Source organism: Pteropus vampyrus, unplaced genomic scaffold (assembly GCF_000151845.1).
Source record: "Pteropus vampyrus isolate Shadow unplaced genomic scaffold, Pvam_2.0 Scaffold285, whole genome shotgun sequence".
NCBI classification, from domain to species: domain Eukaryota; kingdom Metazoa; phylum Chordata; class Mammalia; order Chiroptera; family Pteropodidae; genus Pteropus; species Pteropus vampyrus.
In genome coordinates, this window is record NW_011889066.1 from 784,460 (window position 1) to 809,760 (window position 25,301).

The window sequence follows — 25,301 nt, forward strand, 5'->3', positions numbered from 1 at the left end:
TATCTGAAGTGGGGGTAGTCGTGTGGGTCTGAGCCCTTAACTTTTAGTCTGTGCTGACTCCGGGTAGTTACTGCCAGACCTGAGTTAAACTGTAGGGCACCTGGTCTGTGACCCGAGAAAATTGTCTGGTGTGGAATACCCATACGTCACAAGTGTTCTCTAAGTAGAAGAAAAAGCTTTCCTTTCAGCCTGCAAGCCCGGCATGGTATGTTCCACCCAACTCTGCCATCACTTCTTGTTGCTGCCATGCTTCAGCCACACCTACTCTTTCCTAGTCTTCCTCATGAAGACATCTAGGAAAGCCTGGGTTATATTAAGACAGAATTGAGACCAACAATACCAGTATTTAGATTTTATTTAATTTTATTAAAAACTTAAACCACAGAAACAATGTAAAAACGAGAGAATGGAGAAATGGTTAGGTAGGAGAAAACAGATGAACACAGAAATGGTGAGGGGTAGTCCTAATTACTAGATCAACCCCTCCAACCCTTCCTCCTGCAGGAAACCAAACTGTGTCATTACAGAGCATAGGAGGGTTGTGCTCTCTTCTGCCCACATCATTTCTCTATTTATAGAAAGCTAGAAAAATCTGCATACAGAGTTTAGAAAAACACTACCAATACCTTAAACGTGTTCTTCAGCCAAAGTAGCTGAAGCAGGCAGGACACAGAACTCACTCCAAGAAGGTAATAGTTCGCCTAACACCCTTATATGCTCAGTCACCTAGAACACTGTGGGTATTCTGAATACCTAGGACTCGATCTAGGACAAAGTGGAGCCAAACTTCCTTGAAATGGTGGATTACCAAGCAGTTGAAAAAGAAACACTGGCAAAATATGCCCACTCAAGATGGTGAGAGAAGCAGAAATGGAGCCTAAGAAATAAATTCCACCATTCCCAGCCACAGCCTGAGCCCAGGAAACTGGGGGAAGCCAGAGAGTTCAGCTGCCAGCACTGACCCCCATCACACTGTATCCCCCAGCAGTTTGATTTTGTGTCCCTGAAGCAAAGCGAAGTGAGCACCAGAACTGATTTCCCAGCCAGAATCAAGAGAGCTGCTATGGAGGCTCAGAACTGCTGGAGGATCATCTTCCGCTTCAGGTCATGGCTGAACTTGTTCATCTGAAAGAGCTCACTGTCATAAAAGGCAGAGAGGTTGTGGATGTTGATCTGACGAGCCTAAAAGGAGGAAAGATCAAGTGAGTTGTGGGAATGGGCTCCAGAAAGCCCAAGTCCACACAGTCTTAGATTCAGTGCACTATCTAAGGCCCATTCACTGCAGGCCAGGCAGGGCTCTCAGTGCCATTATAGGGAAAGTCAACCAGGGCAGAGGCTGGCTGTGTCAGGGTCTGAAACTAGACATAGGCCTGCTATCTCAGCTGTCAACTCCCTTTGAGCTCAGCTGAGTTATTCATTTGCCCTGTGCTGTCTCCTCTGTAGGATGGGATGATAGTAAAAGGACTTATGTTTTTTTGGCTGCTATCAAGATTTTAAGTGCATGGAATAGTACTCAGCACGTTATAAACAATAAATAGCTCTTCATCCAAGGCCCACACACGCACTGACACAGCAAGGACCAAAGATGACTAACAGCTCTCCAGGGAGCCAACACTGCCCTCCCCCCCACCTCCCATCTGTGCCCATACCTTGTCCACCAAGTCCTTCTCAGGCACTTCAATAATGTCCTGCTGGGCTCCAAAGCGATTACGTTGATACATCACCTGCTCTGCCACTAACTGCTTCAGTATGAAGAGTAATAGCTCATTGTTATCACGACGGAATGAAAGGTAGCGGGCAAAGGTCTGCATGAGAAAAGAGCAAAAGTAACCATTTCTCCCTACTGGGACTCTCAGAGTCACTACAGGATGATCAGATCCACTCCTGCCACACTCTTCAACACAGGTGAGGAAGGCAGATGAGGAAGCTTCTGCAGCCAGGCAGCACGGCAAAGCCTAGCATCTTGGCCAGTGCTTCAGATGCCCAGGTGTGGCTCCTGTGGCCCCGCCTTAGCTCACACCCACCTTCCGCATGCTGCGCATGACGCTGAATTTCTGTGTGTCGATGAAGCTCTCCAGCATCACACGGATGGCCATGTTGACATCATCCTCTATCACGTAGTCCCGTAAGTGGATGCGCGCGTGGGCCTCTGCCATGCGGATCATGGACTCGATGTGCCGCACTGTGATAGGGATGCTGCCTGTTGCCTGGATAGGAGGACAGCATCAGTTTTCTCAGGCAAGAAAGAAAGGCAAGGAAAATGGACAATGGCACTGCTAGCAGCCCCAACTCATCTAACCATCCTATGGCAGAAGTGCTCAACAGAGCCACCAGGTGAGTTCACATTTTCCATTCCTTCTTAAAGTATGGTAGTGCCCAGTGGATGCCTATGCTATGGCCTGACACTATTATACCTACACATTCTGCTCCCACCAGTTGACTTATATGCATCCCAGAGTCTGTTATACTGGTGGCCAGCTATCCTTGTTCCTGTCATGTACTAAGTACTATATAATCCAGTAAGTGAGAAACATAGAAAATAAAGCTGTTGTTTCTATGAAAACTAAGTTGAATGCTCTAAGACTTGAAGTTAAAAGGTTAAAAAAAATGGGGAAAGTTGCTGTCTTGCTTAGGTGGGTGAGAGGCCAGTCTACAAGGATTCTGCATTCCAATTGCTTGCAAGCTGCCTTTAAATCCTCACTTCACTGCAAAACCGAAACTAGTTCAGAGCACTGTGTTCATGTGGATGAAATTTACGCGAAGTCAATATGGAACTTAATCAGTGGCCATCAAAAGACCTTGGCTCTATACCCACAGAAACAAACGCAGGCACATTTAAGTGCTGTCTAAAACAAAAGACTTACGATAGGTATGTTGTTTCTTTTTTAAGGCCTTTCTGCTTTATCACTTTTTGTATTAACTGACTTCGTGGATGAGAAAGCTGCCGCCTGCCTCTCACCCTGCCCAGCCCTCCAGGTCCCTGGGCCCATACCATGGATTCTTTCCTCAGATCACTGTACATCTTGGCCACCTTGTCCTGGTCCATCTGGTTGAGCTTTGGGTGGACCTTCTCCTTGGCATAGATGATATACTTCTTCAGGACCTCCTGCGGCAGAGGCTCCACGCCATATGTGTTGGGCATGGTAGGCTCTGGGGCGCCGCCCAGCCCCTCCTCTTCCTTGTTGCTGGGGTGGTGTCTGATGTGGCTGCCAACCACAAAACGGGCCAGCATCTCATCCTAAGACAAGATGGAAGAGGGCAAGTAGGAGAGGAAGTCTTGTGGCTTGGCTTGAGAAGTCAGCTAGCTAGAAGAAGTGCAAGCTGATGTGCTCGAGAAGGATGTTCTCAACACTTATATCCTAAGCCTATTATGTGCCCAGCAGCTCCAGGTGCTAGGGTCGACCGGTAAGCGTGACTGAGCCCTCTCAGAGCTTACCTTCTAGTGAGGGGAGGTGCACAGTTTTTAAAATTAACTATTGAAAGTAACACATGCTAAGAAGAGAAATAGGGCAACGGGTGAGGACCTGAGGAGACTCCTCTAGCTAAGGCTGCCGGAGTGCCTCTTGTCATCTGACAATCCAGGAAAACAGTATTCCAGGAATGGAAAAGAACAAGTTCAAAGCCCCGGCATCTTTAAGGTGTGAAGTGAGGGGAGCAAGGAGAAGGCACAAGCGCAGAGATGATCTCACAGGGCCAGTAGCCACAGCAAAGATGGTTGACTTTCAGAATTACAGGGAAAGTTGCTACGAAAGGCATGACCCAACATGCTTTCAAAAGATGGGCTCGGGATGGCTTCTAACTGGCAGTCTAATGGGAGTGAGAGTGGAAGCCAGGAGACAAACCACGAGACACCGCAGTACTTCAGTCAGAGCAAGAAAAGCTGGGTCTCTAGTTGTAGCAGAGAAGCAATAAGAAGCAGGTGGACTCAGGAGTTCGGACCAACAGGACTTGGTGGCAGAGTATGGATGATGTTGACTGTGTGGGTGGTGGCTGGGAAGAGGGGGCAGTGAAGGAGAGAGATATCAAGGATGATTTCTGAACACGAGAAAGAATGAAAAACACCATGGTGCATGTGATGCCCATTTCTCCATGCCTGGCACAAGAGAGGCTCTAAGTCTCACTCGAGGTCCCCAGAACTTACTGCATGGAACCTAAGACACAGGGTTGTGTACCTGTACTGGGTCCACTGTGTCCCTCACCACACATAAAATGTCAAAGCGGGAAATGATGGGCTCTGTGAGGTCCACGTTTTCTGAGAAGGTCAGTGATGGGTCATAGCGGCCCCCTGTAACACAAAAGCACTCTCCATCAGGGCTCATCCTCCCCCAGATCCTCTTCCTTCTAACTACAAAAAGTTTTCTAATCCCAGTTGTTTCAGTGACAGAAGGGGAAGGACTCTGGCAAAGGAACTAGAAGAAGATGGACTTTCAGTGCCTGCTGTCTGTCAGGTATTCCAGATAAGACACAGAAAAGGGACTTTTCCCCAAGCAACAGCCCGAAACAGCCCTGAGACAGAAGATACCGGTCTCCCAACAGAAACAGCCAACTAGATAGGTGAGGGTACCTGGGCTCTCTAAGCACTTGCTAGCGAGGACCGACAACCAACTCCAACCCCACTCAGTCAACACACTAGATTCCTCTTCCCGGTCTTTTGAAAAGAATGGTCACAGGTGGTTCTGAGAATATGGCTCAACAAAAACCCAGGGGTTCTACTTCCCGCTCTGGCAGAACACACAGGAAAAGTGCTTTTTGTTGCTTAATTCCTAACTCAGAGTTGTGAGTGGATGAGAGGTGCTGTGGGCTCCTGATTCCTGAAGACAGGGTCTGAGTCTTGTCCACTTTAGCAAGCCCCGAGCCCCACTGGCTATCGTGCCCAGTGTACCTATGGGGTTGGCAGCAGCAATGACAGTACAGCGAGCCTGCAAGGAGGTGACAATGCCAGCCTTTGAGATGGAGATACTCTGCTGCTCCATGGCCTCGTGGATGCTAGTTCTGTCCTGGTCATTCATCTGTAAGAGTCAAATGCTTGATTCTCCCCAATACATCCCAGTAACCCTTGTTCCCCACCAACTGAGGGCTAAGCCAACAAACCCTGAATCACACCACTTGCATGAGTGGACCCACCTTGTCAAATTCATCGATAAGACATACTCCTCGATCAGCCAGAACCAGGGCCCCAGCTTCTAAGGTCCACTCCCGGCTGACAGGGTGCCGTTGGACATATGCCGTGAGGCCCACAGCTGAAGCTCCCTGGCCAGTGGTGAAGATGGCACGGCTAGACACTTTCTCAATGTATTTGAGGAACTGAGACTTGGCTGTGCCAGGATCTCCACACAAGAGCACGTTGATGTCACCTCGCACCTTGTGCTTGCCCCCTGGAGGAGGCAAGGATGGGAACAGAGGAGTGGGGACGAAAGGGAGGTCAGGGGTATAGGGCTTATCTCCAATTTCTCAGACTATTATGAATGGCGAAGGAATATTCTCTCCAGACAAGGATGCAATACCCTAGGACCAGAAATCCCACTTCTGAGCACTAAAGTCAGAAAAATGAGTGTATAAGTATGTGTAAAGATGTTCTTTGTAAATGGAAAAAACTGGAAGCAATTTAAATGTTCTCCAACTAGAAGGGTAACAAAACATACTATGCTCTATGGACCATGATACAGTAACTTAAAAAAATGAACTTGCTATGTATGCACTAATATCAAAAGATGACAAGATGTGTTACTGAGAAAAAGTAAGCTAAGTATTTTATGCATAGTCACTTAGGCACACATATAGGAAACTGTAAATAGAAACATACGTGTCTTATGAAACCCTGTGTTTTCTAAGTATGCATATAAATCTATGAATGGCCAACAGTCTGGGAGTACATACAGCACATTGATGAGAGGAGTAACCTACGGGAAGGGGACTAGGATTAGATAGAATGGTCAACAGTGACTTTGGCCTTTCTGTGACATCTAACAATTTAAAAGAATATAATGTAAATACATGTTCAAGTATTACTTTTATAGTTAAAACTTAACTTAAAAGATAAAAGTTTTTTAAATAAAAGAGAAGCAAAGGTGAATTTGCTAAAATCACAAAGGAAGACAGTAATGGAGCTAGGGACACCCTGATGCTCAAATTGCCAGGCGCACAGGCTATGTTCCCCCTATGATGACTAAGCCGCACAGTCTGGCCTCCTCTTAACACATGCTTGCTCCTCTAGCACCAGGGCTTTAAATACAGAGTCCCACCTTGTCTGACACCTAGAACCTGGCTCCTACGAACTCCACAATGGTCCTCAACCTTTTTGGCACCAGGGACTGGTGCTCCTATGAGAATCTAATGCCTGATGATCTGAGGTGGAGCTGAAGTGGTGATGCTAGCACTGGGGAGCGGCTGCAAATCCAGATGAAGCTTTGCTTGCCTGCCACTCACCTCCTGCTGTGTGGCCAAGCTCCTAATAGGCCATAGACCAGTACAGGTCCATGGCCCAAGGGTTGGGGACCCCTGCTATAAGAGGCTGCTCACCTGGGTTTTTGGGCTCTCCTCCAAAAAGAGCCAGTGCCAGGCCTCTCTTGATGTCTTCATGCCCGTAGATGGAAGGAGCAATACTGGCAAAAATCTGAGGGAAGGAGGGAGAGAACCATGAGAACAAGATCTCTGCTCTCAAGTCCTTGCCAACTTGACATGCACAGATCACCCACGTGCTCCATCCGGTCTCAGGGGATTAGGATGTCTCCAGCCCTAAAGTACCCACTCCACCAGGCCCTGGCATTAAGCCCTACCCTCTACCTTGGGGCTTGTCATTAGTTGGCTATGAGAATCACAGAACTTTAGAGCTTAAAAGAACTTCGGTCTGACTCCTTTATGTTCTCCCAGTTCAGAAAGGACTACCCCAAGGTTGCAGACCAAGAACAGAAAGGAGACAAGACACAGGCTTGGACAGCAGGAAGACCCTTCACAAGAGCTCTGTGGCCTGAGTCTCAGTTTCCTCAAATGGAAAAGATAATACTACCCAATTCATAGGAGTCTGTGAGCTCTAAATGAGACATTTATATAAGTGCTGGCTCCTGACTGGGTTGTGATGGAGAAATATGATAAATACAGAGAGTGAGGCATAGAAACAAACCAAGTTCTTTCAATGGATGAGTGAATAAAGATGTGGTACATATATACAATGGAATACTACTCAGCCATGAGAAGATGAAATATTGCCATTTGTGACATAAATGGATCTTGAGAGTATCATATCGCAGAGTGCAGCAGCCCCACAGGACCTCCACCTGCCTTCTCCCCGATCTGCTGGTCCTTTGAGAGGCTAGCAATCATCTTTACATCTTCATCAGTCAGTTCTCCCATGGCAACCTTGTTGTCCTTCTTGGACACATGGTTGGCTAAGATGACCGTGGCAAAGACGGGGAAGCCATTGGCAGTGTTGAGGGAGCCATCGTAGTTGTTGTGGTAGATGCCGGTCAGTTCCTGGGGAATGGGGAGACCATGTGGTCAGAGGGACCAGCCCCAGGGTCAAAGTGGGAGCTGGGCTCACCTCCACACCTGCTTTCATCCAATTATTTCTCTTCCAAGTCCTCCATGCTACAGACAAGAGAAACTCAGCAAAACCAAAGCACAATTAGTCCTCAATCCAGAGTTCCAGCTGGCCAGTCCAGTACAAGGAGCGACTCATCTCAGCCGACTTCTCGGCTGTCATCAATCCCTCCCTGCCCCGCCACAAATGCTTGAACTTCCTTAAGCAACTCAGTTCCCTCCCAGCCTACTCCTGGTCACATACTATCTCATCTCCTGGTTTGCAGCTGTCCACCAGATCAGCGAGGAGAATAGCATCCTTGGAACGGGGCAACCGGCCGGCCGCCACTTTGCCAGGACTCTCCTGAATGCGGATGCGCTGGTAGTTTTGATAGATGGTCTGCAAGAGACAAACAAACAGTCACAGGGCCTGTCCTTGTGTGGCAGACTTCAAGCACTGAATTATGTTGCCTGACCTTGACTGCGGCCCCGTGACAGAGAGAGCAAGTAGTGTTGTTATTCCCATCTAATGACTAGGAAACAGAGAGCCGAAGATGACAGGGACTGAGCCCACTGTGACCAGCATATCAGTGGACAGTCCCCACTCCTGCCACCACCCTTCTGGATACCTCCTTACTGCTGGACAGTCAAGCATCTGTTAACATGCCGCAAAGCTGAGCCCTTATGTGTATAAGTGCTGAGGCTAGGCTGCCTAGTTTCAGATCCTGCTCTGTGGCTTACACTGTGTGATCTTAGGCAAGCGAATCTCTCTGCGCCTTCTCTGCAATACTAATTCTCTGGAATGCTAATACTGCCAACAGCAACATTCCAGTGAGGCTTAAATCAAGTAATACATACAAAACACTTAAATCGATGCTTGAGAAATGGCAAATTATATTAGTTTGAGCTGACTGTCAAGTATCGTATGCCACCACTGTGCCATGCAATTTAATGTCTTATTTATCTAGAAAAGAGACCACATAATATAGCAGTTAAAAACATATACTCTGGGTCAAAATGCCTGACTTCTAATTCTGAGTCACTTCCTGGCTGGGTAAACCCAGCCAGTTTCTTCACTGGTAAAACAGGGTAACAGTACCTGCCATGTAGAGTATGATGAAACTAAATGTTTCACCTGGCACCTGGCAAGTACTCCAGAAATGTCAGCTATAATTATTAATCCTCTACTAATTACTGTCTCAAGTTCCCTAGAAGCAGAGCCCCAAACTCTGCTCTGGTGCAAGAGACATTTGTGAAAGTGGAATCTGTAAAGGAGGGAAGGTAGACAGGGCAAGGAAACCTGGGCAGAGGCATGGGCTCAGCTGAAGTCCAGTTTTGCAGGTGTCTCTCACCAGGCAAGGCACACTTAAACTTTTAAGCAGGTTTTTAGCAGTGGGATCATAAGCACAACCTCCCAGGCTTTTTCTGGCAAGGTGGCTCTGGATAGGGCACTCCTCAGAAGCATAGAGCAGTAGAGGTCAGCAGCTAATACTCAGGGCCACTAGGCACAAAGGATGTCTAGGCATGCACTGCAAGTACCATGATGACCTCAACTTTACAGATGAAGTTGTTCCAGTACAAAGGCATATGTTACCTGCCTGGGGTCTTAAGGCCCAGAGGCTTTTGGCAGCGTCTCTTGAATAGGGCACAATAGTGTCTACATGGTTACGATCCTGGGGCTCCCAACCAAAGGTCCAGAGAGGCAGGTACCAGATATGTCAAGAGGAAGTCTCGATGGGACTGCAGGTGCCCCATGGAATAAGAGACCAGAAAGCAGTTGCCCTACTAAGGGTGCAGTTTAACCAGATCTTATTTTTCAAGAGAAGCCAAAAACTTGGATGTTTTAAACAAATCATCTTATTTTTAAATACTGACTCGAATTTTTAAAAATACCACTGGGCCAAACTGAACATGTTGGCCGACAGATCTGGTTTGCCCTCGGGTGTGGCCAATATACGATACCTTCTTGCTTCCCTCGGCTGCCCATGCTGATTTCCAAACTGCCTAAGAGATCAGGCAGGCCCTGAGTACTGGGGACCCCTGAGATATGAATGACAGCCAGCAGCCAGTGCTGTGTGCTTGCTCACCTCTTCCATGTTGACTTCAAAAGGGCCAGCTGACTGGCACTCAGGGCAGGAGCCGGGCTTCACTTCTTGGTTCTGGGACTGACAGAAGGGCCCTAGTACAAAGCTGCACTTGTTACAATTGTACTTGACCATGCTGAGCTGGGGCAGAACGCCTGTGCAGCTGGTCACCACTCCACTGGTACGAATCAGCTGGTTCAGGTGCAGCTGCCTGTGGAAATGAGGGCACATCAGAGGTCTGGAGCCCCAATGCTTGACCCACACCCTCCAGAGAGGAGTTCCATGTGAAGGCATTCCAACATAAGATCCCAAAAATTCGGGGCCCAGTGCCACCAGATCCATTGCACCCCACCCCTGTGCAAGCCAGAACTCACAAGTGAGGGCTCTCCTTAGCTACAGCCATCTACCCACACCACCCTCTTGAATGGTGCCTGAACTACAGTACAGAGGACCAGACCTCGGCCCCCGCCCTGCCCTCAGCTCACCTCAGTGAGCGCAGCTCCTCTACCAGAGGCAGGTGGGAGATGCGCACATGGATGCGGCTGGCAATGCGGTCGTACTTGGGGTACATGGCCAGCACGACCTCCAGGGCAGCCTCGTCAAAGATCTGTAGCAGCTCTGCTGGTGCCTCTGGCAGGAAGTATGCCAGGACATGCTCCCTGGCTGCCAGGTCCTCATAGTTCACCACCAGGCTCTCCCGGTTCTCTAGAGGCGGTAACAGAGACTGAGCGCTGAGTCGGAGAAGGCAATTCCCATCTCACTGTGCGAGGAGGGAGCCTGCTCACCCAGATCCTTGACTTCAAGCAGGAAAGCTTAGCTCTCATTTCTAAGGCCACCTTGCTTTAGCTATGTGACTTAGATTTAGAGACATATCCTGAGCCTCAACTTCCCAATCTATAAAATGGAAATGTCACACAGAGTACGAAGTCGCTAGGGAGATTAAGTAAAATAATACATGGAGAGTACCTAGTATAGCAGGGTTGCAACTAGAAATGCCTGCAAGAGCCAGGAAAGAAACCTATGAATAAACTGTGTCAAATTTAAGACAAATAGAGTAGAGGGGACAACAGGAAACCAAGATTTGCATGCCTCCTTTTAAAATTAATTCCTGTCACGAGAAATATGCCGTTGCTTTCTGATCAAAATAGTAATCAGATCTTTAGGTAAAATCTGCCAAATTTTAAGCATGTTAGAAAACACTCCATGGACAGTTGGCTGGAGCATCCTAGTATAGACTCACAATACTTTTTGTATTTTTCTGAAAGATGGACATCATGGGTGCCAGGTGCTAGCTCCTGTCAAGCAACAGGCAAGTAATTTAATGCTCCTTGTACTTCATGTCTCTATTAAATGTGCCCTTACAGGGCCAAAGCAATAACTTTCTGCAGGAAGAGTTTTGTAAGGTGAACTATAGTAAACAGAGGCTGGGAGTACAGAAGCCTCACCTTTACACATGTCACTGATGCGCTCCTTGAAGACGTTGTGGCCATGGCCGTCCACATGGGTGCGCAAGAAGTTCTTAAAGCGGTGGTGTATCTCCAGCCGGGGCCCTGCCATGCTCACCCACTCGCGCACGGAGTGGCCCTTCAGGTCCTCCAGATTCTCAATACTCTCGATCATCTCCTCATCCTCCTCACCGTCCTCTGTGGCCCGCTCCACCTGGCGGCGCTTCCGAGCAGGGCGCTCTTCATCCTCCTCATCGCTGTCTGAGGGCGAAAGGAATGTCTTCGAGTTAAGTCTTCCTGAGCACTCCTTCCCAGTTCCCCTAGGCACTGTAAGCAGGACCAGCCCTCGGGGGTGCAGACATCTCAACATACCATACAGAAGCCCACGGCGCATGCGGCCCAGGCCCCGGCCAGCCTCACGGTCACGCTGCCGCATGGCCCGCTCTGCTGCATCTCTCTGACTGGCTGTCAGCTCCTCTACATCCTCATCATCCAGAGCCAGTCCATCAGCCTCGTAGGTGTCCAGCTCTGGGATGGCTCGGTAGTCCCTGAGAGACCCCCAAATGTTAGCATTAAAAAACAAAAACAAAATGACCCAAACACAACCCAGGAACTTGGCCTGGTTCAGAAGGCTTAGGAGCCCTGGCCTGGGCAAGCCTGAAGAGTCACCAGGCCAAAAAGAGAGAAGGCTCAAAAGGATCTCCAATGGATAAACCAGGTGTGGTCTACCCATACAATGGACTAGTATTGTCTCGAAAAAGAAGCAAAGTCTGATGCATGCTACAACATGGATGAACTTTGAGGACACTGTGCTCAGTGAAGTAGGCAAGTCATACAAAGATATATAATGTATAATTCAGTTAGGCAAGATAAAAAAAATTCTGGAGATGGTGGTGATGGTCGCACAATCTGAGTGTACTTAATATCACTGAACTGGACACTTAAAGATAGTTAAGATGGGAAATTTTATGTATATGTATTTTTCTCCAATAAAAAGAAGGGGGGAAGGGCTCACCATTCAGCTTTAAGCACCCAATAAGGATTGGAGGAACCACAAAACCTTCACACAGAAAGGCCTTTCAGAGAGCAAACCCCAGGTCCCCCATGGGGTAGAAATTCTCTCTCTCTCTGACAATGCCAAACCCTTTCAAGTCCTGAGGTCTTTCATTCACATCAGCCAAATCAGCCTCTCTGAAATGCCCACCCACTAGCTCAAGCCTCTCAGCTCCTCTAAGACTCCCCCGCCCCAGGGACTCATTTTCCACAGTGTCATCTATCAGTGATTTAAAGGGGAAGTGCCTTAATAAGGAACTCCTGAGAGCAAAGCCCTGCTCTCTCTTCTCTGCAATTCCTGGAGGTGGACACCATTGCTCCATCTAAAAGATGAGGAAAATTAGCATTAGGGGATGATATGTCTTTTGCCAATGGTCACTCAGTAGAGCTAGGTGTCAAAATGCAGCCTAACCACAAATCTCAAGCTTGTTCCCTGATACCACACTACCTCCCCAAGATAATCCTCTTAGAATTTTCTTTTTTTCAGGTAAGTGGTGATCAGGGAACTACTACCATTTGGGTTTTTTTGTTTGTTTGTTTTTTGCAGTAAACTGTCAAACTACATTCTCAGAACAAGTAATCCCATTGTGCTGATGCCAGAAACAGTACCCAAGGCCAGGTAAATTCCTGGACTAATCCATTTCTGAATTCTTAAATTCTCAGGGAAAAGGTATCTGACTCCTCAAAAAAATTTTAAGACACATGAAATGTCCTCAGTGAAATTCTAATTGGTCCATTAAAAAATTGGTAAATTGGACTTCATCGAAATTAAAAACTTTTCTGCCTCAAAACATACTATTTATAAAATGAAAAAGATGAGCTGTAGATTGAGAAAACATTTGCAAATCACGTATCAGATGAAGAACTTGTATCCAGAATAAATTTTAAAAGACTCTTACAACTCAATAATAAACAAGTAAATGACCCAAACAGACATTTTCCCAAAGATATGTAAATGTCCAACAAGCATGTTAAAAGGTGCTCCACATCATTAATCATCAGAAAAAGGTAAATTAAAACCCTAATGAGATACCACCTCACATCCATTAGGATGGCTATTATCAAAAAACAGAAAATAACAGGTGTTGGCAAGAATGTGGAGAAATGGGAACCTTCATATACCACTTGTGGGAATGTAAAATAGTACAGCGGCTTTGGAAAACAGTCTAGCAGTTCTTCAAAAGAGTAATCATAGCTATAACCCAGCAATTTCATCCCTTGATAGTTGCTGAAGAGAATTAAAAACACATGTTCACATCAAAACTTCATAGCAATATTATTCATAAGTGCACAAAAGTGCAAAGGACCCAATGTATATCAACTGATTATGAATAAAATGTAGTCTAGCCATACAATGGAACATTATTCAGCAACAAAAAGGAATGAAGTACTGACACATGCTAAAACACAGATGGGCCTTGAAAACCACACTAATGCAAAAAAGCCTGTCATAAAAGGTCATGTATTATGATTCCATTTGTGTGAAATGGTCAGAACTGGCAAATCTGAAGAGACAGAAAGTTAGATTAATGGCTGCTTAGGAGTAGGATAGGAACCAGGACTAACTGTAAACAGGCACAAGGGGTTTTACTGGGATGAACGTTCCCAACAAGGAAATGTTCTAAAACTAAAGTGTAGTGATGGTTGCCAAACTCAGAAGATTAACTAAAAAGCAATGAATTGTATTCTTACGAAGAGTGAATTTTATAATATATAAATTATAGATCAGCAAACATGTTTCTTACAAATCCACAAAAACAAAGTCTAACTGGGCCCAGCTACCAGAGGTAGCCTCAGATAACTATCCAGAGGTCCCTGCAAAGGGCCTCTCCTCTCATTCTCTGAAAGGAAGAAGGAGATGGAAACAGGGAGTAGAGGATAAGAATAATTCCACACTGCACAAGGACCCTAGGGCTGATTTGTCCCAAGACTCCTTATTCCCTCTACAGTCTGGCATGTGCTGCACACCCAGTATGATCGTCCAGGGTGACAGTGCTTAAAGCAAAGATCCAAATGGTCCAGAGTGCCCTTGACAGTTCATGAGATGACTCACAAAGGGCACTCCCTGTGGAGTGTGAGATGGCCTGTACAGTCCTGTTTACACACACCAAGTTTGGAACCCCAAGTCCCAGAAAAGAAAGGCCCAAAGGAGACTCTTCATGAGGCTCCTAGGCATTCACACAATTCTACTGATGCATCTACCAAATCCTGGTTGTAAATATGGGGTAAGGCTGCAGTAGAAATCTAACTTTGCTTCCTTGCAGAGCTTACTCTACTGTCTTAGCGTTAAGCCTCAATAACTTTTAATACATGTTTATAAGTTTACTAATAAGTGTGAAAATATCTAATAGAAGGCCTGGTACAGATTAGGCACAATAACTATTTGCTGAATTGAATCTAAATCGCGGTTAATCAGCCATGTCCATTGTTTTTTTGAAGATGCAGAAAAACTTGGCTGCCTGCTTCCCGTCCCCCCTTGGTTGGCAGCCCTGATGTGACCCACCAGGTTAGAGACCCCTTGCATCCCCTAGGGTGCACATCTTATGGAGTTGGGGCTTATCCAGGCCTTAGGGTATAGTCTTAGATATAGCAAGTTACATGGACCTCCACTGTGGCCCCATGAACCTGTTTATCTCCCCGCATACCTGAACCAAGATTCTCTCAAAGTCACGATGCTCTGATTTGCCTGCTTCCCAGAACCCAAAGCAAGGTTGCTGACACACAATGGGCTCTTTGCAAAACCATCTGCCGAGTTCAGGGCCCTGAATGAAAGTACCTCTCCATGCCATCTCCGATAAGTTCCTCTCCATCCTCTTCCTCCAGGGGCCCCTCTGTGCCTAGCAGCCCCTCAGATTCATCCTCAAAGGGAGGAAGGTCACGGCCAGGGCTAGAGGTCAGGGCATCTGTGCGCCGAGAGCTTCGTCCAGGGCTGGAGGTGAGAGGATCATTGCTTCGCCGACGCCGGGCTGGGCTGGAGGCCATGGTGAAAGACTCAGATGATTCCTGCAAGGGAAGATCAAGAAAGTGAGGGCTGACTTAGTTTCCTATAAGGTGGTCTTCCCTACCAGTTACCCTCTCTGCCCTCCACCACACCAATCCCCTTGCAGCCTCAAGACTTTGCACTTGCTGTTCCCCCTACATGGAATGCTCTCTGAGCTGAGCCAGGGGTTTCTCAACACACATGAACCAGCTCAAATATCACTTCCTCGAATATCTGGTCATTCACAATACCCTGTTTTCTCCATGACAAATAACTAGGATATCTCATTTGTTTATGTATCTGTTTATAGTCTATTCCTCTCGGTAGCATGCATTCCCACCCATGTGAGCACCCATACTGTGCCAGACACCTCTATACAAGGGCAACCAAAACATAAATGATCTGATGCTTACAGGCTGGTGGAGGGGTCAGACAGTAAACGAGACAAAAAGACTAAAGAAAAAAAAAATTACAATAAGGACTGCACAAAGATGCAGGACCCTGTCTTGTGTACACCCAGCGCCAAGCACAGAGAGGGCGTCCGACAAGCTTGTGAAGAGTGAATAAATGACGGTGGCCAGGCGGGCTGGGTTCGCTTCGGGAGTCTAACTTCAGGCTGGGGTGTGGGAGGCGGCATTATCAGGACTTGATTGGTGTGGGGCCCTCGGGCTTTGCAGACCCCGAGAGAAATCAGTTCCCAGCCAAAGCCCAGGGGCCCAACTCCAACTGGAAGAACGATCTCGGGCAGGCGCAGGAGAGCAGACAAGAGAGAGGACGAGAGGCGCGTAGCAACCCCCTACCCCGCGCTGCCCTTGCTTCTGGGGCACGCGCCCCGCACCGTCCACGCCCCAGGCCGTGAAGATGTGCGGGCCGCGGGGACCAACAGCGCGCCCAGCACGCGAACACTCACCGCCATTTCAGCGCCGCGCTCCACTCGACTACTCCCACAACCAGTTTTCGCGCGAAAAGTGGCTCACGTGACCTGCCCGAGCCGGGGAAGCGTCTGACGGAACATGGCGTCATGACGTCAGCACCTACTTGCGTCACTCTGGCGCGCGGGGGGCGGACGCGTCCAGGATGGCTGAAGACCCCGCCCACAACGCCCGGAATCGCCCTGCTCAGGAGGTTGGAGGCCCTTGCCCCTGGCCGCGAAGGCGTACGCGGCCGCGTACGCAGCGCTGTCGTTACCAGAGGTTTGGGAGCTGAAGCTGCTGGTGCGGGTACTTAAGACCAGCTCCACCTGCTGACTGCCTGACCTTGGTCACGGATTGGCCGCTTTATAGATGAGGCAACTGAGGTTCAGAGCCTTGTTTTCTGAGATCTTCTTACTTTCTGAGTGGATAGTCAGTTTCGGCTTCTCCAAAAGCTCTCAGGCTGATTACTCCAAGCACAGAAACACTCCAGGATTGTAGGAAGCCGCTTCTGATGTTATAGTAGGAGTTAGCCTCACCAAGGGGAGCAAAATGCAGGGATGTTCTAGATGGGAAGAACGACGTTTATAAAGATGTAGTGAGCATGGCACAGTGATGATCTGCAAGCAGTGCCACAGTTCCGGTTACACAGCTTGCGATGCCCAGGAAGGGACAAGACTTGAGGTTGCAGAGCCTAGGTCACAAAAGTTCTCCAAGTCTTTCTAGGGAGTTGGAGCTTTATTCTGAGGGCGATGGAGAGCCACAGAAGGATTTTGAGCAAGTGAGAGGATAACCAATGTGAGTTTTAGGAGAATCCCTTAGGCTGTCCCTCGGAGGTGGATTGAACCAGGTTGAAGGTGTTGTTGCGGTTTTTCCTCCAGTTACATGTGGCTCCAGCTAAGGCAGGTCCCTTGGTGAGCCGGGGGGTGGGGAGGGCTGGATCACAATCCTCTTGATATTTTTGTGCAGTGAATAAGCATCTCTGAGTGGGACCCAGGACATAGGGCAGGAGGGATGATGAGGGCTTAAAATATCCAGGAGAAATTTAGGAGATGGATAACAAAAGGGAGGCATCCAGGATAATACCAGGATTCTGCTTAGGAGACGAGGTGGATGATGGCATCACTTCTGAGATGCAGAATGCAGGAGGAAGACAAGTTTTGGGGAAAAGACGAATTTGTTTCTGGCTGTGTTGGACATGGGCCTCGAGTAGAGATATCCAGAGGCCATTTGATATTATGGTCTGGGGCTCAAGAGGGAGTTTGGGTTATAGCCGTAGATGGCCTTAGCAGTGGTTGTATAACCAGATAGTGCAGTGAGGAGAGAAGGCCCAGGCCTGGGACCCGGGAAACTTTTACAGTTAAGAGGCACCAAGGATGCTGGACAGGAGTTGTGATATTGGGAGCCACTAAAGGAGAAGCCAGAGAAGAGATGATGGGTGGGATTATATTATCTATTTCAGCGTAACAAATTATCTGGAAATCTAGCAGGTAAAAACAATTACCATGTATTATCTCAGTAGCTGTGGGTCTGGATGTGGGCTCAGCTTAGCTGGATCCTCTGCCTCAAGGGCTCTCACAGTCTGCACTGGTGGTGCTGGCCAGAGCCCTGGTCTAATCTGAAGGCTCAGCTCAGGCAGGCCCTGCTTTCAAGCTCCCTCATGTGGCAAGATTAAGTTCCTCCTAGAATATAGGATGAGAACTTGGGTTTTATACTGGCTCTTGGGTGGGGGCCTCCTCAGTTTGCCATGTGAGCCTCTCTATAGGGCATCTCACAAATTGGCAGCTGGCTTTGTTCAGAGCAAGTGAACAAGAGGGTGAGAGAGCCCATACACAACAGAGGCCATGTCCTGGAAGTGATATTCCATCACTTTTGCCATATCCTGTTTGTTAGAAGTAAGTCACTAGGTTCAGCCCACTGTCAAGGAGAGGAGATCACTGGAGGCTACTTGGAGGCTGCCAGCCAGGGGAGACAAGGTGGTAGATGGGAACAGCAGGTGACAAGCTGCCAAGAGGTCAAGTTTGGCAAGGACCAGGAGCCAATGAGTGGCCCTGGTAAGAGCCAGTTCATGCCATAATCAGTGTCAGACACCACATTGAAGTGTGTTGAGGAGTGGGGTGCCGGGAGGTAAGAAGGGTGAATTTGGACAATTATTTGGAGAAGTTGGGCTGTGGGACATGGGCAGTACAAAACTGGAGTGGGATGTGGGGCTTTTTTTTGAGATGAGAGACACTTGGGCATGTTTAAATGCTAATAGGAGGAGGGAGAAGAAATGGCAAGGTGGAAAAGGGTGGGGGCAGCCTCTATTATGGCCTGCAATGATCCCTACTTCTGGTATTCGCACCTTTATGTGATCTGCCACATTATACCAGAGTTGGTCTGCATGACCAGCAGCATGTGACAAATGATTAGATGTCCTTCAGAGACTAAATTATAAAAAGCTCTGTTGCTTTGCTTTCCTCTCTCCTTCTTCATCAGATAACTCACTCTAAGAGAAGCTGGCTGCCATGTCCTGAGGACACACAGGCAGCCCTGTGGCCAGCCTACAGAGTGAGGAACCAAGGACTCCAGCCAATAGCCATGTTGGACTCACTCTGGATGCACATCACCTTGGGGTTTTATTTTTCTCACATCAGTGGGCATCTAACACTAACATGATCAAGGACAAGTCTCCTTCTCAACTTCTGGTTTCACTAGCTTCAGCCTGTGGCTTTCATCCTCAAGGTCTCAGAATGGCTCTCCCTTCCCTCCCTCTCCCCGCCCCCAAGGCATTGTATCTGATAAATGATGCAGCTCATTTCTGATAAAGCTTAGCCTTTTCCCTTATTTGTCAGCTGGTCATGAGAGACTCCCCAGTCAGCTGTAGGTGTGAACAAGGGAGAGGCACTGGTGCAACAGTGATAAATGATGTAGATCTACAATGGATCACTTAACAGTCTTAACTGGATGGCTGCTGAGCCCACCTGAGCTTATGACTTCGTGGGCCCGATGATAGAACTCAGTTTATCAGGAGCAGCTCTTCCCTCACAGTCACTTGAGTCCCCTAGTCATCTCTACCAGGGTCCAGTATAGCCTGGTAGAGTTGTATTTTGAATTTGTATATAGTTTTCTGCTGTAGATGTCTTGGCCTTGCTCTAGAACCTTAGGGGTCTACACTGTGGTTTCCCCATATGAAAGAAAAACAGCAAAATGGAGTTGGTATTGTAGAAAGCAACCTAAAATGGAGCCAGGAGTCCTCCATGAAGGTGAGCTAATATACCCCATCCATTTGAAACTGAACTGTTGAACTGGGCTAAACCAAATGGCTACATCCTGATATAGTTCCTAGAAAAGGCTCTACATCATTGAACTCTATTAAAAAATAATATTTTCACCTAGCAATGGACATAAGCAATTAATTATGTATAGCATAGTGTAAGTCTCCTTGCCAGCACCCAGTCACACACAGCTTTTTCAAAGCAGCTTGTGTAATCTCTTTAGAAGCCCCCCTTTTTTGTCTTTATAAACTGTCTCTTTCTTTCCCCTTCAGAACACAGTTGGGTTTCTACCCAAATCTGTGTCTCCAGGATTTGCAAGTCTACAAAAAAAAAAAGGACCCCCAAATAAAGCTTTTGTAGTTCCAGTTCCAGTCAAAACTGATTGATATTACATGGTCTCAGAAGTAGGATCCAGAGTGAATTGCTTCCTCCTCTGACGCCTCTATGGATTCAAGTAAGGTACTTACAAGAGTCCATTACACTATCCTGGTCCAGGATCCTTGTGGTAAGTCCTCCTAGACCTGAACCTCCTGCCTCGGTTGACTTTCAGGCTCTATCTGGATGTCTTCTGTTCCTAGCTTTCTGTCTGAGGGACTACGGCACCCATTTGGTAATTACTTTTGAAAAATGGGAAGATGCTTTCTGAGAGGCTGGTGCACAGCCACCTTCTGGAACTCCTACTTGATTTATGTACAAAACATTACAGGCCCCCGTCTTGTAAATTTCTACCTCTCTGGATCATAATCACCCAGGAGGATTTACAATTAAACTGGCCACATTGGGGCTCTTTTGAAATCCCCAAGTTAATCTATCTGTACAGTCAGTTGGAAAAAGACTACAAAACTAAGCAAACTGAAATGGAATGCATATTTTAATTTGTGTTTTGAGGCCTCCACACATATAAGTAATTCAAAGGTTGCTTCCCTCCAAGACAAATTCTAAATTAACCAAAGCAAATTCCAAGTTGCCTCAGAAACTCACTAAACTTGAGGAAACTTCTAAATGTTCATCTGACATCTCTTTATCTGCACCTTGCATTCCTTTGCTGCCTGCCTGTTTTCCCCCTCTTTACTCTTTACTTACTAAACTCCTTTTTTATAACAATGAACTTGAGGCTCCCTTAGACTACCCTGCTCTTACCACCCCATTTAATGTTAAACTGTCAGAGGGGCCTAGGCCAAGATGACAACCCCTTTTTTTTTCTTATACCCCATTGACTAAAGCTGAGCTCAAGAATTCCCTAATCTAATTCCAAAGAGGACCTCCATTGGGTTTGCTAGAGATTTCTGCTCACTATCCAAACATGACCCAAGGCCCTCTGACCTCTATCAGTTCATAGGAGAAGGTCATGCCAGAGAACAGCCAAACAAGGTGGGAGACTTGACCCTCGAGAATGAGAAGCCATGAACAAAGCCTCAAAGCTGGCTAAAGGGCTTCATGAAAAGACACCTGAGGCTTTCCCTTGAGCTATTTTTTGGAAGAAAATTCAAAAATATGTTCGAAAACCAGATTAAACTTTTTGATAATTATGATAGATTTGAAAAAGTTTTTAAACAGTATTCTGGCATGGATGAAGTCAATGATGATGCCTCAAAGCTTTTTAATCTAGCTTTTGTTGAGGGTATACAAGACAAACTTATACAACAGGTAAAAATATTACAACTTATTTGGACCACCACGCACACCCATGATTTAGTACATTATGCTGAGCAGCTCTCTGAGCTATCTAGGAAGTTACTAAAAAGAAAGCTACACAAGCCCTAAATGCCAAAATTCAAGCAACTCAAGTAATAAGCCTATAAGTACAGCAATTGATGGCTAAATCCACCATCCAAGGTTCCCAAGGCAAACCACCATTCAAAGGGGTTGGTAATTGTAAAAAGCCTAGACATTGGGAAAAAAGATTATTTAAAGCACAAAAGGCAATTACAAGGCCAACAGCCCATAAAATTGGCAAATCCTTCTTAAGGATTCCAACCTAAATTTTCTCAGCAATAGGGCTGCTCTGAGGATCAAAAGGGGATTGTCCCTATGCTCCTAATTCTTTAGGAAAAATTGTTCTATTAGCAATGAGGTAACTAAGGCCCTCATAGATACCAGAGCTACCTTATCAGTTCTTAACCCCACCAGCCTCTCCATTTCCCTTCTGTGGAGTACTGAAACCATATGAATGGTGGAGATTTCCGATCAACCCATCACTATCTCCAAATCCCTTCTGATTCTTTTCATTTTGGGCCTATTCAAGGAACCCACTCATTTCTTTTGGTTCCCTCTGTATTTCTCTCTAGGGGAAGACTTTCTTGAAGCTCACAAAGCCCATGTATTTTCTTCTCTTAAAAGGGAGAAATATTCTTACATCTTGAGCTTCTGACTATTGACCCTCAAAAGAACTAGATCATAGTATTCCAGTTTTTTTTTCAATCTCTTTAACTGACTCAAACCCTCTTAGATTCTATTCCAAATGAACTTTGGTTGAAAAATGCCACTGACATTGGTTGCATTTATTCTGCAACAGAGATAAAAATTCAAATTAACAAAAATAAACTTCTGCCTAACATCCATCAATATTCATTAAATGCAGAGGCCATTCAAGGAATAAAACCTATTATTGAGGAATATCTCAAAAAAGGCCTCATCGTTCCTTGCACAAGCCCTTGCAATACTCCTATCCTCCCTGTTAAAAAACCTTGTAGGAGGTGGTGGAGATTTGTTGAAGCTCTAAAAGCTATAAATAGTATAGTCATGCCTTGGCACCCAGTCATGCCTAACCCTCATACCTACTCTCAGCCATACCACAGGCAAGTAAATTCTTTTCAGTTATAGACTTTTGTAGTGCTTTCTTAAGCATCCCTGGTGATCCTGAAAGCCAGTTCTTATTTGCTTTCAATGGGAAGGACATCAGTAATGCCTCAGGGCCACATTGAAAGTCTGACTTAACATTTCTCAAAATTTAAAGGCAGATATTGCCCATATATAATTCCCTTACCAGTCTACCCTTTTACAATATGTGGATGACCTCCTCCTCTACTCACCCTCTAAGGAAGCATCCCTGGAAGATAGCCTTCACCTCCTTCAAGAACTAGCAAAAAAGAGACATAAGGTAGCTACAGGGAAACTGGAGGACTGTAAGATTCAAATTAATAATCGAGGACATTTAATTACTGATTAAGACATTTAGCCTCCCCTTGGATTCTGATAGGATCCAGGGCATTTTAACTTTTTCAGTCCCCAAGACTAAAAGGCAACTCAGGGATTCCTAGGTTTGGCTGGATAGTGTGGAAATTGGATTCCTATTTTTTCAGTCATGGCTCAACCTTTTACTCCATTCTCAAAGCTGACCAGACAGAGCCTCTCACATGGACTTCAGTAAAGGGATCCCAGAACGCCTTCAGTAAAATAAAAAGCAACCTTTATTTTCTACCTGCTTTAGGACATCCTAAATATCTATTGCCTTTTTTTCTTTTTGCCCATGAAAGAGAGAGAAATGCCTTAGGTTTCTTGACCCAAAGACATGGAAGCCAACATGGGCCCATTGGATACTACAGTCAACAATTAGATCCAGTGGCCAAAAGTCTTCCTCGCTGTATGAGACCCATTGTGGCCACTGCCAATCTATTACAACATGTAGAAGAGGTAATAAAGGGCTCTCCAGTGACTCCTCATGTGCCTCATTCAGTGGAAACCTTACTTAACTCTCAACAAACTCAGCACTCCTCTGCTAGCTGACTAACCTCCTATGAAGTTCTTTTATTGTCTACATCTAATGTGACTCTTGCTCTGAGGCAGGATAGTTACCCTAGAGAAGTTCCCCCATCCCTCCAGGATGTGGCTCTGGAATTTTTCCTCAGTTCTTTATCCAGTCTTCTCCCTGTTTTGATTTCAAGCATGGGACTCCAGCATTAGAAACAAGCCAAGGTCAGAAGACAACATAGATGAACTTGGGCCAACTCCTCCCCTCCAGGTGGCATGGAAAACCAGCGAAGAGTGGGAGGCAGGCCGGATAGCTTTGGGACACCCCTCACCCCCAAGAAAACAAAAGTCTGTAATTCAGACATCTTGGAGCAGACTCTCTGAGCTACCCGCACTTTTAAGTGTGTACTTTCGCTTTAATAAAACTTGTGCTTTCTTGCTTGCTGTTTGTCCGGCCCTTGAATTATTTCTCGAGGCATAAGACAAGAACCTGGTCACCAGAGCTCTGGAGTCTGGGTCCCTCTTTAGACTCCCACCCTGTTGAGCTCTCTGGTATCAGTTCCATATGACTCTGAATCCTGCTACTCTCCTTCCTCTGCCCTCTGAAGAAACTCCTTATGACTGCCTGACATTAGCAGACCAACTACTAACTCCTTGAATGATTAACAGGAAACACCTCTTGAAAATGCTGAATTTGTTTGGCTTACTGATAGTTCTTACCTAAAATATGAAACAGGCCACTATCAAGCGGGCTAAGCAATTGTCTCTAAATGAAACCATTGAGGCCAGTCTGATGCCCCAGGCAAGTTTTGCTCAACAAGTGGAGTTCTATGTATTAATTTTAGCTCGCAATTTAGCAAAAGGTAAAACAGTTGGCATTTATACTAACAACAGGTACATCTTTGGTGTTGCCCATGACTTTGGTATACTCTGGAAACAAAGAGGATTCTTGATTTCTTCCAGACAAAAGATAAAAGCAGTTCATAAGTTTTAGAACTCTTAGGAGGCTATCTAATTACCTAAATTTTAGCAATCTTTTGCCTGGACATTCAATGACAAACATGGAAGAAAGTAAAGGTAATCATTTGGCTGACACTACTACTAAATAAGCAGCATTAAAACAATCTCAGCCCTTAATGGAAGAACCTGTGCTACCAGCTGAAGCAATTCAAGATTTTTGAAAGATAACGTTATGGAAGCATTTAGATGTTTGACAAAATAGAAAGTAGTAGTTAGAGCAAGGCTGTAAATTTGACCTTAGAAGATATTTATGGGTAGGTCCAAATGACTGATCCCTCCTCTTTGATTGCATACAATATCATATATTACAATATGTATATGACTTAACTCACTGGAACACTGAAAAAAAAAAAAAGGTTTTCTTGGGGAAAACAATACGACTGGAAGTCTTCTCTAAAGATAGCTCCCTAGGTATACCCAAAATGCCAAATCTGCCCAAAGCATAACCCTGGAAAACCCACACTTCAATAGGGCATTTTCCTTTGCCTTTAGACCCCTTTGAGGTTTGGCAAATGACTTTTTCAGTTGCCTCCTTGTCAGTGTTACGAATACAAGTTAGTGATGATTTGTACGTGTTCTCATTGGCTGAAAGCATTTTCATGCCACAGAAGCACAGCCATAGCGCTAAGTAAAATACTCCTTGAGAAGATCTTCCCCACTTGGGGAATCCCCACAGAGCTTCATAGTGACTGGGGAGCTCATTTCACAAGACAAATTATACAATCTATCTGTAAGATGTGGCTGATTTTGCAACATTTACATTGTGCTGATCATCTCCAGATCTCCAGTCTTATAGAATGGACTGACAGGGTAATCAAAATTGAATTGGCAAAACTTGTGGGGTCTTTTCATCTGCCTTGGCCTAAGGCTCTTCCCTTGGTATTGTTCAACCTAAGATCTACTCCTCTTGACAAACATAGACTATCTCCTTTTGAAATTACTGGCAGACTCATGAGGTTCATTCAAGGAATATATGAATCTGCACTGCTGAAAGGAGACCTCCAGATTTTCTGTAAAGAACTCTTTAGGGTACTTAAGACTAACTCACCGCTCATGGAGTAATCTTTCTATAGTGCGCTCCTGGGAGGCGAAGATCTACAATGTTGTAACCTCCGACTGGGAGATTTTGTCTAGTGTAAAGGCCACCTCCATAAAGATGGTCTTCAGCTCCAATGGAAAGGGCTATGTCAGGTATTGCTAACTACCCCTTGTGCTGCTAAACTTAAGGATATTGGCTCATGGATTCATGTTTCTCATTTAAAAAGTACACACACCTGAGTGGTCATCTCAGCCTTTTGGAGATTTTAAGCTAAAAATCTGTGAACAACCCAAGACTGCCACTAGAA

General features: G+C 46.1%; 1 protein-coding gene across 1 annotated transcript; it reads right to left on the reverse strand.

Annotated features, from left to right (window-relative positions):
- Positions 1-343: 343 nt before the first annotated feature.
- Positions 344-16,100, reverse strand: MCM2 (minichromosome maintenance complex component 2). The gene is made up of 16 exons (XM_011376055.2): positions 15,988-16,100; positions 14,874-15,100; positions 11,417-11,592; positions 11,045-11,305; positions 10,085-10,304; positions 9,603-9,810; positions 7,781-7,915; positions 7,279-7,470; positions 6,520-6,613; positions 5,125-5,375; positions 4,883-5,009; positions 4,173-4,285; positions 2,993-3,238; positions 2,025-2,207; positions 1,650-1,805; positions 344-1,182 (listed from the first exon to the last, which is right to left on the reverse strand). Exons 1-16 carry the CDS (start codon positions 15,991-15,993, stop codon positions 1,072-1,074), a joined length of 2,706 nt encoding a protein of 901 aa, XP_011374357.1. The 5' UTR covers positions 15,994-16,100; the 3' UTR covers positions 344-1,071.
- Positions 16,101-25,301: the final 9,201 nt, after the last annotated feature.

What these genes read in the sequence shown, in the direction of transcription:
- MCM2 (XM_011376055.2), bottom strand. An exon ending in ATCGGAGATGGCATGGAGAG is followed by an intron (nt 11,593 to 14,873) that starts GTACTTTCATTC and finishes GGGGTCTCTCAG; the next exon opens with GGACTACCGAGCCATCCCAG. An exon ending in ACACAGTGGACCCAGTACAG is followed by an intron (nt 3,239 to 4,172) that starts GTACACAACCCT and finishes ATCTTGTCTTAG; the next exon opens with GATGAGATGCTGGCCCGTTT.